Source organism: Lycorma delicatula, chromosome 1, assembly GCF_047948215.1.
Source record: "Lycorma delicatula isolate Av1 chromosome 1, ASM4794821v1, whole genome shotgun sequence".
In the NCBI taxonomy this organism is placed as follows: Eukaryota; Metazoa; Arthropoda; class Insecta; order Hemiptera; family Fulgoridae; genus Lycorma; species Lycorma delicatula.
Genome location: NC_134455.1, coordinates 220218836 through 220236274, shown reverse-complemented (window position 1 = coordinate 220236274; position 17439 = coordinate 220218836). Strand labels below are relative to the sequence as shown.

The window sequence follows — 17439 nt, the reverse complement described above, 5'->3', positions numbered from 1 at the left end:
CACCTAAATTATATTCCAGACTCAAAATGAGAAGCAACTTTTTTCATTACTTTCATAAAAGTTAACCAGTGTAGATGGGAAAGTCATGCAATATTTGGTCAGTTTTTTTGTATCTGCATTGAGAATAAAGGTGTTCAAGTACACTAAACAAGAATGAGTTTTTACGCTTTGATGTCAATGAAAAATAATAAGGATACAATTATCATCCATGAAGAACTCCATCCAAGAGTTTCTTATTCTCTGCTACCAACCCAAGAAACATCTGCATAAGCTGAACATAATGGAGGTATTGCAGATAACAGTCAAGTAGACCTATCGTATTGTTTGTTTTACATAAACAACTTATTGCCAAAATATTAGTAAAGAGCCCGCAAAGGTCAATCAGAGATTAATGTTAGGCTGGAAATACCCAGAACAAGTTTACAAAACAATTCTAAAAGAACTGAAGTTCTTCATAATTATCTTCATGGATTGCATGAAGATAATTATGATAGAAGAATGAAATTTTAAGAATTTATTATTTGTTGTGAGCAGATCCTGTTCACTTCTTAATCTCAATGACATCGTATGTTGAAGCGTGCTTCAAACTGAATGGCCTAAATAATAAACTATCATAAGATTGTTTATTGGTCTGATGAGTCCTTACATAATAGCAGAGAAGAATTTTAATTTATCTAGAATTTACTATTGGGATAACAAAAAAGGGATTCTTTGGACCTTACTTCTTTGACAAGAGTGGGACAGATGTTCATATCTTGAGAGCTGTTAAACAATGTGGAACACCTCTTCATTCCATTCTTAAGTTACAGTACCTCAATCAAACTTTTCTAAATGGACAGAATCCCATGGAATAATTTAATGTAATCATTTATATGTAATCTGACAGCTGATGATTTTTTGTTCTGGGGAATCATCAACCATGACATTTTTTTCAAATCCAAGTGACTTGAACTGCTTCAAGCTATCAATCGAAAACTCAGTCGACTTTAACAAATTTATAATTCAGGATAAGGTCAATCTCAATTGATATTTAAAGAAGAATGACAAAAAAATATATATATATATATTTAAAAGAAAATTGATTTATTGCATCTAAACTTGCAGCATCAACTTGTTTTAAATAAGTTTACACATTAATCACGTTACATCACCAAAACTGCTAAATAATAATTTTATACATAATCAGCATTTAATAAATATTAAAAACAATAGATTATTACTTGGTAAATAAAATGTTCATTAAAACTATTAGCAATTAAAAAAAATAAAAAATAAGTGACATTATTTTTTTCAATATACTATTTAAATGCAGTTATAAAAATAATTTGTTTTAAATGTTCTTTAAGAAAAAATGCACAATTGTAAGAGCTTAGCTTATTAACCAATAATATAAATAATTAATGTTAGGATTTGTCTTCATGTTTTACTCGTGAAAGAGCAACAAAACATTCTTTAGTGCTAGAGTCAAACCATCCTATTGGACCCATATCACATTCTGCGCAAGTAAGGAATTTATTAGCACCAACATTTTTTGAGAAACCAACATTTTGAAATGTATACATATCATTGACTTTCCAGTAATCTGACACTTTCTCTTCTAACACTGTTTCAACAGATTTTGGTCTCATCATGTGTGGTAAAGTGAACTGAAAGAGAATTCAGTATTAGTAAACAAAATTTAACCCATCAGATCAAAAATACATAAATTAAATTGTCATCAATTATTACATGCACGTTTACTGTTCACTTACTGTAGTTATATTCTTCAAAAATGAATAGCTTTTGCTACTTAAGACTGTATAACAAAATTACCTTAACTGAATATATAACAGATGTGTGTATATATATATATATACATATATATATATCAAAGGCAAAAGTATAAAAACCATTTACCATCAAGAGTACAGAATTTGATAATGCTTCTTATCTTATGCTTAGTATTTTTTTCTAATAGCACTTTCAAAGTTTTCCCTCATCATCAGTTCAACTTTTTCTTCCAAATCACACATTAAACTCAAACCACTAAAATTATAACGTATAAAAATATGTAGTAAAAAATATTATAAATATTTTATTATGTGGCTAGCCACACATACAGTACTGTACTGAAGTTATTTGGATTTATTTAAATTATATAAATGTGCTGCTATCTAAGGCGGTTTTGATAAGAAAGTCATTATCAAATTCTCTCTGTACATTAATCAAATTAAACTTTTGTCTATTCTTTATATATAATATTTTTCCAAAATATTAAAATTTTTATTATTATCATACCCTTTTACAATTTCTACTATATTTAAATTTGTATCCGAATCGGTGATGTTTATTGATTATTAAATGGTACCCTACTTCTTTTTATAAAATCTAAAATGTTCTCCAAATCTTGCCCTAAATGATCTATTAGTTTTCCCAATATAAATATTAAATTTAATATTATTATTTTACTAATGGGATAACAAAAAAGGGATTCTTTGGACCTTACTTCTTTGACAAGAGTGGGACAGGTGTTCATATCTTGAGAGCTTTTGAACAACAAAGTGGAACACCTCTTCATTCCATTCTTGAAGTTAGAGTAATTCAATCAAACTTTTCTAAATGGACAGGATCCCATGGAATAATTAATGTAATCATTTATATGTAATCTGACAGCTGCTGATTTTTTTGTTCTGGGGAATCATCAACCATGACATTTTTTCAGATCAAAGTGACTTGAACTGCTTCAAGCTATCAATTGAAAACTCAGTATCAAATTAAAATACTACTACTACTAATGCTATCAAATTAAAATACTATGGTATTTTAATTTATTATTATAATTTAATATTTCTTTGTATTTAACTAATACAAATTTTACAATTTACAAAAGAAAATTATGTTGGATTATAAATTAAATTAAAAATATATATTGGATAAACAAATAGGTCATTTAAAGATATATTTAATGAACATTTCATGTCATTTAAAAATGAAAAAATAGGTATCTCATATGTAGCAGACCATTTAATAATTAAACAAATGTAATATAACTAGTTTGGAAAACAATTTAGAAATAATTTAAAAAGTAAATATTGAACACGAAAGTAATAATAAAAAAATTAGAAATTTTAGAAAGATGTTTTATATATATATATATATATATATATATATATATATAAACATAAATTCAGCCTAATGAATCTGCAGACAAAATTTGATGGTGACACTCTTATAAATATTATTTAAGATGGTAATACACTTATAAGAAATTTTAAATAAATCAGATAATCAGTACAGTACTGTATTAACATACTGACAACATGTTAAGAGAAATTTTAAATATTATAACGTTTTAAACGCAGCTGAAAGCAATGGAAAACTACAGCTGCTTTTTTTTCCAAGAAAATGTAGCTCTCTGCATTTTCATATAGCAATGATGGAGGAGGCGCCTTCCTTGGTAAAATATTCCAGAGGTAAACTAGTCCCCCATTAAGATCTCTGGATGGCAACTATTAAGGAAGGCGTCACCAGAAAATTAAAAAATAACATTCTACGAGTCGGAGTGTGGAATGTTAGAAGTTTAAAAAAAGGTTGGTAGGATAGAAAATTTAAAGAGGGAAATGGATAGGATAAATGTAGATGTAGTAGGAATTAGTGAGGTTCGGTGGGAAGAGGAAATTGACTTTTGGTCAGCTGATTTTAGAATAATTAACTCAGCTTCAAGTAATGGGCAGGCAGGAGTAGGTTTTGTAATGAAGAAGAAGATAGGGAAGAGAGTAGAGTATTTCAAAATGCATAGTGACAGAATCATTGTAATAAGGATAAAATCAAAACCTAAACCAACAACGATTGTTAACGTCTATATGCCTACAAGCGCCCATGATGATGATGAGGTAGAGTAAGTATACAAAGAAATTTATGAAGCAATTAAACACATAAAAGGAGATGAAAATTTAATAATAGTTGGAGATTGGAATGCAAGCATTGGAAAAGGCAAGGAAGGAAATATGGTGGATGAATACGGGCTGGGCAAAAGGAATGAAAAAGAAAAGGAGGGACCGACTTATAGAGTTTTGCACGAAGTATAATTTAGTAATTGCCAACACCCAGTTTAAAAATCATAATAGAAGAATATACACATGCAAAAAGCAAGGTGATACTGCAAGGTATCAGATAGATTATATCATGGTTAAGCAAACATTTAGAAATCAACTCGTCGACTGCAAAACCTACTCTGGAGCAGACATTGATAGTGACCATAATTTAGTGATAATGAATTGTAGATTGGGGTTTAAAAACCTGAAGAATAGGTGTCAGATGAATCGGTGGAATTTAGAGAAGCTTGATGAAGAGGAGGTTGATGAAGATTTTTGAGGAGGACATTGCAAGAGGTCTGAGTAAAAACGATAAGGTAGAAAATGTAGAAGAAGAATGGGAGAATGTTAAAAAGGAAATTCTTAAATCAGTAGAAGCAAACTTAGGCGGAACGTAGAAAATATAAGAATGCTAGTGATGAAGAAAGTAAAAGGAACTATAGACAATTAAGAAATACTATAAACAGGAAATGCAAACTAGCGAAAGAAGAGTGGATTAAAGAAATGTAATAGTAATTTTAGCTGAGAGTAAAAAGGATTTAGAAGAAACAATGAATGGCATGGATGAAGTCATACGCAAGAACTACCGCATGAAAATAAACAAGAACAAAACGAAAGTAATGAAATGTAGTAGAAATAACAAAGATGGACCGCTGAATGTGAAAATAGGAGAAGAAAAGATTATGGAGGTTGAAGAATTTTGTTATTTGGGAAGGAGAATTACTAAAGATGGATGAAGCAGGAGTGATATAAAATAGCACAGGCGAAATGAGCCTTCAGTCAGAAATTTAATTTAAATGATTTTTTGATTTAATCAAAAATTAATTTAAATGTCAGGAAAAGATTTTTGAAAGAATATGTTGGAGTGTCGCTTTATATGGAAGTGAAACTTGGATGATCGGAGTATCTGAGAAGAAAAAGTTAGAAGCTTTTGAAATGTGATGCTGTAGGAGAATGTTAAAAATCAGATTGATGGATAAAGTCACAAATGAAGAAAGAAGCATTTGGAAAAATATAGCTAAAAGAAGAGACAGACTTATAGGCCACATATTAAGGCATCCTGGAATAGTCACTTTAATATTGGAGGGACAGGTAGAAGGAAAAATTTGTGTAGGCAGGCAACGTTTGGAATATGTAAAACAAATTGTTAGGGATGTAGGATGTAGGGGGTATACCGAAATGAAACGACTAGCACTAGATAAGGAATCTTGGAGAGCTGCATCAAACCAGTCAAATGAGTGAAGACACAAAAAAAAGTTTTTATTGACTGAACAAATATTTGATCTAAAATTTTAACTTATCTTATTTACTCTAATGTGTAAATGTAAAAGACAAAAATTTAACAAACATTACTGAAAATGGGATTATACCTAAAAGCAGTTTAATGAAAAAGAAGAAAGGTAAGAATGTTCTTTAATTCTGAACTTTATAGAGTGGCTGAATAAATATATATATATATATATATATATATATATATATACACATCAGGTGCCATTTGTTGATGTGCCAGTGGTTAATGAAAACAGTAAACAGAATTCCTTTTGCATCCCAAGAAACCGACGCAATGACCTTTACTGCCGATTGCACCTTCTTTGGAGCTGAAGAACTGGCTTCTGTTCACTGCATGGATTGTTGTTTAGATTCTGTGTGTAATGGTGAATCCATATTTCATCCATTGTCACATGTCGACGCAGTCAATGAGAACAAAGAAAAACATATTTTTTTTATGATTATAAAGATTCAAACAGGGTTAAAGACACCACTCCCAAAATTACAGAGAACAGAACTACTTTTTATTTTACAACAAATAAGTACTTGAAATTAACAATACAAAACTTATAATAATATATAAAAGTTATGCAATATTACTGATAAATTATTCGCTGCAATCTGTAAAAGTAGGCTGCAATGTTTTTTTAAATTTCTTCTCCAAGGTGCTTCAGTCATGGTTTCAATCCTCTCCGACCTACTCTACGAGTCAAAATATTTGAAACACGTACTACTTGATTAGTTTTTAATTCTGAATGTCTTCTCCACATGTCTAAAATCTGTCCAATGAATAACAGGATGATTTATTAATGCACCAACTATTAAAAATGTTTTAATAGCATAATAAAATAAATTTTTCCTGGCTCTATTTAATATTAAATTCTCCTTCAGATAATTTACTACTGTAAATGGAAGTGGTATTCAAGAGGAAGCAATAAAGTAACTTACTGAGAGCCCAGGGATGAAGCAGTCTCAGAGTGAATAATGAGACTGAACAATTTCCAAATCTTAGTATCATTTTTAATTTTTCATAAAATATTTATACATACCTTAATTTTGCACAAACTGTAGTTAAATTTTATATTGTTAACAGTTTGAACAACTCATTTCAATTAGTTTTAAAAATAATTATACTTTATATGAACTGTAATGAAATACCCAAAAATACTGAAACTTAATCCACTACATACCAAAATACATAAAGAGATCATTATGAAATGTTAGTTATTTTACTCAGGCAATAACAGATATGTCAGATACGCAAACTATACCAAAGCATTTAATTTTTTTCATTACATAATTCAAAAATACGCTAATTATTCTTTAATATAAAATTTATAAAAACTACACTGAAGAATCTTTGTGGAAAAATACAGCTTACTATACCTCAGTGTTGATATAAACTCCATCACCAGCATTCAAAATTAAAGATGGGCAGTGGATACAGAATATAGCCTTCTTATTTGTCCCATCTTCCTTAAGCAAATCACTAATGTTTGTTTCAGTATCTCCACTGTCCATCTTAAGCAATAAACTAAAACAAATAAAAAATTACTTTAAGAGATTTTTCAGAACAGGCCTTCAACTTTTATAATTATGAATGGGAGTAAACAAGAAACAAAATAAACACATAAAATTTAAGAATGGTTAGGATTAGTATGACTGAAAATATGTTCCACATTAGACCATTCATGTAATACCATAACAGCAATAATGAGAATTTCTACAAGATACAGAAATGATCCTTTCATACTGATAAATACAAAAAAAACAAATTTGCGCAGGAACTGAGAGAATTCAAATAATTTTGTGGTTTTTCTACTTGTAGAACTGCTTACAAACAAATACAGACTTCCAAACTGTAAAAGTTTGCAAGTAAAATGACATCTATCATTGCCCTTATCACTACTGGATATACACTTATTTATTAAGAGAATGACAAGTGAAATGTGTTTTTTGAACACTGTTATTGTTTTCTATTGTAAGTGTAGTGCCCACATTAAATGAATGTCACATAGAAACTCTTATTAGGTATATAATAAAAAAATTGGAAAAATAATTCAGTGAAATGATCATAATGTCTTAATTTAAAAAAAGGGTTTATTGTAAGCTTTTTACACTTATACACATATTCATTTTTGAATGACATTATTAATTTATTAGTGCAATTAATTGATAACAAAAGTTATAGGTTCAATTCTTGAAAAGGTTTGACATTTATATGAACACACACACACTGTACTAACTCAAAGGCAAAATGTTTTTATGAAGGCCTCCAAAAAAAAATTGTCAATCGTGGTCATTTTTTTTCTGAATTAAAATTTAAAAATTACATTTACAGTATGTTGTTGCAGTTCAGATTTAGGTGCAGTAAACTGACATATTAATCAAAGGATAAAACAATGAAAAAAAAAAATAATAATAATAATATGAGAATAAAAGCTTCATCTCGCATCTTAAAAGAATACATTATAAGTACAACCATTCTTTTGTAAAGTATTAATTTTCAAATATTTAAAAATAACACTAATCAAATAATCATCAAAACACTACACACTCAGAGAAACTACAATTAAAATTTAACTTTGGTTTTAAATGGGATAGTGAAATACATTTTGCACAGGAACTGAGAAAATTCAAACAATTTCATGATTTTTCTAATGTAGAACTGCTTAACAAATACATACTTCCAAACTGCAGAATTTACTAAAGTTTGCAAGTAAACTGACATCTATAATTGTGCTTATCATTACTGAATATACACTTATTTATTATTTTAATTAAGTATAAGTGTTAGACCCAATTAAAGTTGATTATGTTGATTATCTCATCCTAAGCTACATTACTGAATCTAAACTTACAATACAAAATAGGAACTGGCAATTTGTACACAAATTTTTATAGAATGATGGTCTCAATTTTCACATGGAATATTTAATTCATGTTTAAATGAACATAAATAATAAATTTTTAGACAAAATAATTCAAATCCAGTCTGCAATACCTTGCAATAAATCCATTTCAGGAAATTCTGATCACTGCATTTTAATTAAACAAGGTACAACAGAAATGATTGTTATGATATTCTACACTAACTATTAAATATCTTGTCATCACAGCCAAATAAGAAGCATTATAACCTCAGTCCATAATTTACTTATAATCAAGACCAAAAGTTACTTACACAACTTACAATAACATCACATGAATGATAGAGCTATAGCATCTGCCTTTCAACTGAAAGTTTTGGCTTTGAATCCCGATCAGGCATGGCAATTTTTCACATTTTAAAAAATCTATTAAAAAAAGGGTAGGGTAATAGTAACTGGGTGTAGACCTGTAGTCACTTTAACCCACCAGGTTGGTCCAGTGGTGAACACATCTTACCAAATTAGCTGATTAGGAAGTCGAGAGTTCCAGCGTTCTAGTAAAGTCAGTTATTTATATACAAATTTGAATACTAGATCGTGGATACCGGGTGTTCTTTAGTGGTTGGGTTTCAATTAACCACACATCTTAGGAATGGTTGAACTGAGATTGTACAAGACTACACTTCATTTACACTCATACATATTATCCTTTGAAGTATTATCTGAACATTAATTACCGGAGACTAAACAGGAAAAATGAAACAACTGTAGTCAGCAGAGGGAGATAAATTAAGTAAGTAGTCCACACCAAGCTGTGTTGATGAAAGTTATTTACATCTACTATCTATATTGAAAAACTTGGTATGTTACATTCAAGTCTTCATAAATTAATTGTTCAAACAGTATCTTATTTCCAATAAATTACTAAGTTTCATCTGAAGCTGTAATAACGTTCTCTTTTTAAAAAACGAATAGGATCTCAATACACACGCAAGTATTTTTTTTTTTAAATACCTAACAAAATCGATAGATTTTGATAATTCTTATTTTGTAGAAGTACCCATGATAAATTTCTTTCAGGTAATAATATTTAAGATTTTTTTTTTTTAACTGCACGGTCATGTTGACATTACAGATTTTTTTTTATGGCAAGGATATTTTTTGTATGTTTATTGTCAACATTATCTAATATTGAATCGTTAAATCAAAATGTCTTATAGCCTGAAGTCACTCTGTTATTAAAAAAATTTATTCACATGAAAACTAAGTAATCAGTCGGAAAATTAAGGAAAATAATACAACACAATCCTGCTTTCCAGACAATCTTAGCTTGTATTTCAGACTTGTTTGTGGTTATTAAATGTTACTTCTCTGAATTCATTTAATTATTATCAAGATACTTTTTTTTTCACCTTTTTCATTTCTTGTGGAACAGCTTTCCCATATTTAAATAAAAATAACACTAAGAAATCTTTTAATAAAATAAAACCAATTAAAAATGCACTAAACAAAAAAATAACACTATTCAAATGCTACTTAAATTTTTACCTTAGTAAGTTCATACAAAATTAATGTTTTTAAATTTTTGAATGTTATTGGATTTTAATTTTGTGCAGCCTTCATAAAAATCAAAATTTATATTACCATTATAATTTATATATTACCAAACAACTGAACAGTCTATTGAGTGCATTTTTTTTTAAACTGATTTTATTTTTTTAAACAGTGTATTTTTTACTCATTACTTTGCATTTTTTTATAGTAAATTTTATTTTTTGTATATTTTAAAATTATAGCACTATGGAGAATGATGTGATACTTCAATTCAACAGATACATTACAGCATGTGAGTTACAAAATAAACTGGCAAGTAATAAAATTAATACAGTAAAAACATGACTTCAGGAAATACTTTTATCTGGCAAAATTATTTTTTTACCTTAATAAATTAGTTTTCTTTCTAAACTACATACTGTTCAGATAAATGAGTACTGTGCTGTCTACTACAAAATATGGATAACAAATAAATGAACACCATGAGTTAAATAGAAATCTACCTTTATTACTTACTATATACATAAATATTTGGTTTAATTAAATAATTTTAAAAAAAAACTGATAGTAAAAATATAATACAATCTAATGTTTCATAATATAATTCTTAAATGCAGCAGCTACACTGCTGTGTATTATTAAAAATAATAATAACCTTTACTATTAGCATATCAGTAATATGAAAACTAATGTTAAATAACAAATTAATATAATGTGTTGTTATTATCATTATTATTAAATTTGTAATAACAAAAATTATTACTAAACTATAACAATTGTTTAATTCCTAACTACAGAGTGAAATAATAACAACAAAACAGGAAATGTTTTACAGATGATCACAGTTTATGTTATTGTAATGAGTAATTCAATTATCAACTCATATATTTTAATAACTGTTAAAACCCCAACAAACATGCTCACCTTTTATATTCCAGTAAATTGTACAAAGGATATGTTTAACTCTGAATCATATTTTAGAATTTTAATTTGTTAGTTACAAGAAAATTTGTCTATTTTAAGTATTACATTTCAATATCAATAAATAAAAACAAAAATTAGTATTAATATAATTAACTTCATTGCAATTACTATTTATGAAGGATCATGCTTTATAAATTAGTCCAAAAAGTTGACTATTGTGTTGGTTGATTTTTTTCCATAATTAATTTCTAAATTCTACATTAACAATGTTTCAATATTAATATTATTTAACTAACATTAAACAATAGCATTTAACTAAACAAGCAACATCAATGAACAGACTGTGCAAAGTAAACTATTTTTCATATAAAATTATTTGAAAAAACTTTACATCTCTTTTTAAGCAAATATGTATCGTTAAGAAAAAAATAATAAAAATAACTTTGAAATTAAATTCTAAAACATTTTTGTTGTCCTGTAAGTACTACTAACATCAACACAGTCATAAAAAGAGATCACCATAAAGTTTGGCAAAATGCAAGAAAAACAACAAGAATGTTTAAAGCAACAGATCACTTTAAATCAAAATAGTCTTTTTTAACAACTATATATATCTGCATAGCAATAAAATAAACCATCCAACATGTTACTATTTCATAAAATAAAACCGAAACATATTTCAGTTTTAGAGGTCTATTACTCATTCAAAAATATTTTTTTAGGTACTAGTAGTTAAAATCAATGACTGGCATTGTTGTATTAGTGTGCTGTGAATCCAGCAGAAAAAACTCTTGGTATTATTTTTCTGATTAAATAACAAATATCAGAGGATATGATCGAGAAGTAGATCTAGAGTGTTTCTATCTATTACTAATTTGTCACTGCATGTTGTAAGTTTCATACGTGTTGAACACTACATGATACTCATGTGTGTAGAAGTGTGTTGATACCCATATGTGGTAGTATGAATTTGTCATGTATATCAAACTGTGTATTTATACAGTGTATATACAAAATGGTTGGAAGATTCAAGATTATGAAAGAATAGTGCTACAATCCCACAAACTGCCATTAAAATAATCTAAATACAATATTATTAATGCTTGTTCAAGTTGAGTATTGTTTGCCAGATGTAGAACTTTAAGAGCATTCAGAGAAGTCTAGTTTACATACTATTGTAACATAAGGGGTATTCAAATATAAACTGGAATTCTGCCACACAGACTGAGGAAGAGCAGTGAATGTGTTGGGGTGCTGCAGGTAGTTAGTTGGATATGTGTGAAGGGGAGCGAGCAACTGGTCAGCCATTCCCACAGGTATGTTCCCATATCAGTAGCAGAATGTCTGAGCAGGAGGTACCACAGTCTACTGCAACAAATTATAATCCAATTTCTCGTCAACAAAGATCTTCTGAAATTCTGACTCGACTCCAGACACAGTTTGGAGATACTACTCTATCAAAAATTCAAGTGTTTAAGCTAAAAAATTTCCAAGCAGCTGTGATACAGTAGAGAACAAAACACAAGAAAGTTTTCCACAGACCACTGTGAATTATTACAACATTCAGGCTAATTGTGGTCTTGTGGAAGCTAATCATTGCTGAAATTGCATCAGAAGTGGGCAAAAGAGTTGGAAGTGTGCATACAATGTTGTCAGACACTCTTGGATTCAGCTAAGTGTTGATTAGATGGGTTCCATGTCTTCTCACAGAGAAATGTCCATAAAGACATCTGGAAGACCATGTCGTAGTCAGGGATTTTGTACACAATTGGTTGTTGAGACAGCCATCTTGTTTTTTTTTTATAGGGGATCAGGAAGCTACCTGTCTGATTGAGAAAATACATTTCTATTGAAGAAAACTACACAGAAAAATAAGGTAATTTATTTTTAATTTTATCTAATATCAATAAAGTTATATAAACAAATTTTGTTTATATTTGAATGACCATTGTAGTTTGGTGAGTGTTTTCATGAGTAATATTATTTTTCTCTATCTTTGTTCAAACAGTTACTTTTTTTACATCCTAAATTTTATTAACTTTCTAAGCTATTTTACCTGAATCTTAATCAAGTGTTAGGTGTTGTAGTTTTGTTTAGGCTGTTTCTAATCACTATTATTACATCTAAAAAGAAGTTAATGAGTGAATGATTATATCCCCTCATATATTCAAAATACTATATTTATTTTACATTATTAAGATCTTCTTCTTAAACAGATGTTTTAAGAAATCTTCATCTCATTCACCTTGAGAATATGATATTGAGGTTACAGTATACGAGTATGAATGTGAGAGCCTGTTGTTGGTATTCATTACATTTATTAACAAAGCACATAAAAACAATATAATAGTATAAGACTCACAAAACCAAACAGTTATATAATATTAAAAAAAAATGTGATAGGTTTAATCCCCAGCAGCTGGTTCCACACCTGCCTTATTGGTTACTTAAATCCAACATAATATTCTATGTAAAGTAACTAAGTTGGGTAATCTTATTTTCCGATTGAATCTTCTGAGACTCAAGTCATATTTGATGATGGGGGAAGAAAATTCCAAAATTGAGGAAAATGATGCAGAAAATGAAGAACGTAACTGGAACAATTACAAATATATTTAACAATAAATATTTATAGAAAAAAATCAGGGAACAGAGTGGTCAGATTTTATTATAATGATTTTGAGAAACAAGAAAAGCAAGAACAGCATAAAAACCTGGTGAAGAATAGTGATTTAAATACTTATGGTTCAGGTTTAGCTGGAAAAAAATCATAGCCGTTATTGTGAAATATGCTACTTATTCTAACAACCTTAATATACAATTTTCTACAGGGAATGTAAAATAAACAGAATCAAAGCATTTATAAAACTCCTTTATTTAGCTGGCATATTATTTAGGAACAATGTTTAGAGAACTGTGAGTTCTGGAGAAAGTAAAGTAGAAAAATTCTTGATGATAATGAATTTGATGATACTTAAGTTTCTAAAAGTAACACTATTAGAAAATCAAGAAGTACAAATCAAAAAATAAGGTTATATTTCAGAGACATTCTCTTAATTCACTGAAAACTCTAAGAAGCCTAACTCTGGAAACAAGCATTATAACCGATGAAAAACTGAAAGCCTGTAGAAAGAAAATGCAAATTCAAGGCGTAGACACAAAAATGTACAGGTTGACATGAAAGTATCCAACATACAAAACAATAAATTTACTCACGAAATACAGCCTCCTGCTGAGCTATATGAAATTTCTTAGAAAAAATACAACAAAAAAACTCGGACAGCAGATGATGTAAAGAGGAGGCTGCTCATTATCATCAACGGGAGAAGTAATATTATTATTATTAGTATTAATTGGTTCACAGACTACAACCTCATTGAATATCTTGCAGCTGTCATTCATTGGTAGAATAAAAAGAATGATTAGATTTTTACAATCATTAGAAGGAAAGGTTTTTAATATTAAAAATCAAGTACAATTTGTCACAACAATCCTGATTATATTCATTTTACATTGCATCCAATAATGGATTATTCAGAAAAAAATTTCAATCAGTACATTCTGCTGGAACCAAAATCAAACAGTAACGGCAACATCATTAACTGATAAAAGCCCATGTGTAGATAAAATGAATATGTAAGAAATTTTAATATGAGCATCGCATTTCTATTAATGCAATACTTGATTTGATTTGTCTTAAAGTCATTTCACTTAGTTTTAATATTATCAGTATATATGAATTTTTATATTACTGATGTTCAATTTTCTGCAAAAGATTGATCTCGTACATAAATAAAAGAACTGTAAACAAAATTTTAATCTGAAAGGAATAATGCCAAAAAATAGTGCATTTGAACAGACAACTGTGCAATTCATTACCACTGCATTTATACAGAAATTAAAAAAAAATTATAAATAATTCATGCGCCAGCATGATAAGTAAAAAATATTACTTTAAAATAGTAATCTACTGCACTTCTACAAAGTACAGAAAACCACTCAATAAAATCTATAAATTAAATTTTTCCATACAAAAAAAAATGAAGAGAATTATTTTTAAAAAATAGTTGACTAATATTTTTAAAGGCTTTACTAATATTTAAAAAAATTATTAAGTTCATTTCAACTTCTGCTAAAAAATAAAACCAATTAATTTTTAAAATATTAATCAAAATAGTTTACAATTACTCACACATGATTACATGAGAGCACCAACATGATTTAAATGCCTCTTATTTTGACAATAATCACAAAAATTAAAAAATATCTCAAGAAAAAATAATTTTTAAATTATGCTTTACACAAGAAGCAAAACTAATACTATAAGATGGCTTCTATAAAAGATGTTCCTTAATCTTTATAACTTAAGCTAGCAGGTAAAACATGCTTAAAATAAATTTTATGACATGATAAGTCAAAAATAATTATTAAACATTGAACACATATGAAGGAAACTTTACAAGAGAAATGAAACAAACAATAACAAAATTATATTCCTGTACAATATAGAATGAGTAAAAGCTTTGTGTTCGTGGAAGTAATGTATTATTAGCATAGAAACCAGGGTTTCAGAGCTCAGTCTCATGCTCCACAAAAGTTTTAAAAGAACTGACAGTATGAAATCTACACAACTCTCACATGACAATGCTGTCTAACCATTCTCATGTGGCTTCAGTGTAATACAATTAAGAGTATCTTCTTTTACATTAAACTATTTCACACATTAAGACATAACAAATATAACTTTTGAATCATTCTTATTAATGATTTAGATAAGAAAATCAACTGCAGCAGTTTGATTACAAACAATAATTTCAGTTAAAATAATTCAGTCTCGGCCAACTTTGCTAATAATTTTTAAAACTTTCTCCAGAGTTTTAAATCAGAGATGAAAATTTACAAAATGTGCAACTAAAGATTTAAACGATATCTAATTAACATTAAATAATAATACTGGCTGAATCACTACAATTATTTGTAGTTATGAATTTTTTTTTACAGTTTTAGCATTAAAATAAGATTTTACATAAGCAAAAGGAACAAAGTTATAGACTGTATGGTTCTAAAACAAAGTGACCGTAGCATAAAATGAATTATATTTCTAAACCAATCACAAAAAAAAAATCACAAATAATTAATTAATAACAAAGTAAAAGGATAAATTAGAAAAAATCTGATGCTTTGGGTCTTTTGGGCAGATTTAACTGCAGAAGATTGTCAGTAAGGTTCTGATTATTAGAAGGTGTCCGCACCCTCTGAGGTGTTGATTTAAGAGTAGGGCTTGGAGTAGATATATTAGATTTAGACACTGGACTATAAGAAGCTTGTAAGGCTCTATCAGAACTCACTCTGCGTAACTGAGCAGATGCTAAGTTACGTGCAGCAGGTGACATACTATTCAGTCTATCCAAACCGGAACTGGGACTAAATGAAGGTGATGATAAATGTCTTTGAGCTGCCTGCAAGGCTTTTTTCTTTCTATCTCGATGGCGCTGACCAGCTTTTTCAGCTAATGCTAGAGCTAACTTCTCTCTTTTAGGGGGTTCAGGTATCTTGAATGAAGGCCCGGGCGTGCCTCTTAAAGGTGTATCCCCACCATCAAGCCTGAATGGAGTCCCTTCAATGTTACCCCAAGTCATCAAAGGTGATTCACTTACCCCAGGAGCAGGAGAAGGAGTTTTTACAAAACTATAACCATTCACTCTTGGTGTTGAGTTTGATAACTCCTTTCCATCAACACCAATTTTACCTTCTAGTGAGCGAGCTTGATTACTAGCTAAACCCTGAATAGTTTCTTTATTTAAATTTTCATCAAATGGAGAACTTTGGTACCTTGTATTACTATGAGCTATTTCTTGACGACCACGTGCTAATTCAACTTTCTCTGCAGCTGTTAATTCTTTACCATCAGGTACATACATTATGTAATTTTTATTTTTATAATTCCAAGTATCAACATTCAAAGGACGTTCAAGACCAGCTGCTTGTTCTTCTATCGAAGGAACACTAAGCAACTCTTTTATCTTGCTATTACTTTGTTCTTCAGCTTCATACAACCAGGAATATTTGTGTTTATTTTTGGCTTCAGCTTCCTGAATCATTTCTTGAAAACTATTATTATCTTCACTTGTGTGTGTTCTCAAATACTGATCTAAACCTAACTTAATATTCTTACATCCCTCGTCCTCCTGAATACTCTTTCCTGATGAATTATCATTTTCATTTTGTGTCAAAATAACATCTTCCTCAGCTGGCCTTTCAGCAGGTGTTTCAAATGTTGCAGGGCTGGCATCATAAGTTGTTCTACTAGACTGGGGATGTTTTCCACTGTATTTTGCATATATTTCCCTTAACTTCTGCACATCATTTTTTTCAACAGCATCCAAATAATCTGTCTGGGCCCGAAGTTTTTCCAAGTCTGGATAAAAATCTCTCTCTATTATTTTACCTATATTTTCTAAATATGTTTCTTCTTCGAGAATATTAATAAGTTCCCATGAACTTTTTTTTTTGTTTGACTTGATATCTGCGGTATCTGCCTCTTTCATGGTTTTAATTTAATCTGTATGACACAATGGTTTTGTTAAATAATATCATTAAAGGTTAGGCACATCATATCACACAGCTTTCACTAATCAACGCAAAAATATAACAATGTAATTCGTAAAAACTAAAAACATATAACAATGGTTAACTGGTTTAATAACTACCTTAAACGTTACACACACTCAATAGTCATAAATATTACA

The 17439-nt window shown here is 29.0% G+C and overlaps 1 protein-coding gene across 2 annotated transcripts; it reads right to left on the bottom strand.

Annotated features, from left to right (window-relative positions):
- Positions 1-1052: 1052 nt before the first annotated feature.
- On the bottom strand, positions 1053-17392 carry Es2 (ess-2 splicing factor homolog). Of its 2 annotated transcripts, XM_075372848.1 has the most exons (3): positions 16523-17381; positions 6729-6876; positions 1053-1646 (listed from the first exon to the last, which is right to left on the bottom strand). In XM_075372848.1, exons 1-3 carry the CDS (start codon positions 17236-17238, stop codon positions 1404-1406), a joined length of 1107 nt encoding a protein of 368 aa, XP_075228963.1. In that variant the 5' UTR covers positions 17239-17381; the 3' UTR covers positions 1053-1403. The 2 variants fall into 2 exon arrangements, with proteins under 2 accessions (XP_075228963.1, XP_075228955.1); XM_075372840.1 differs by lacking the exons at positions 1053-1646; positions 6729-6876 and having other exon boundaries at positions 14749-17392.
- Between the last annotated feature and the right edge of the window lie 47 nt (positions 17393-17439).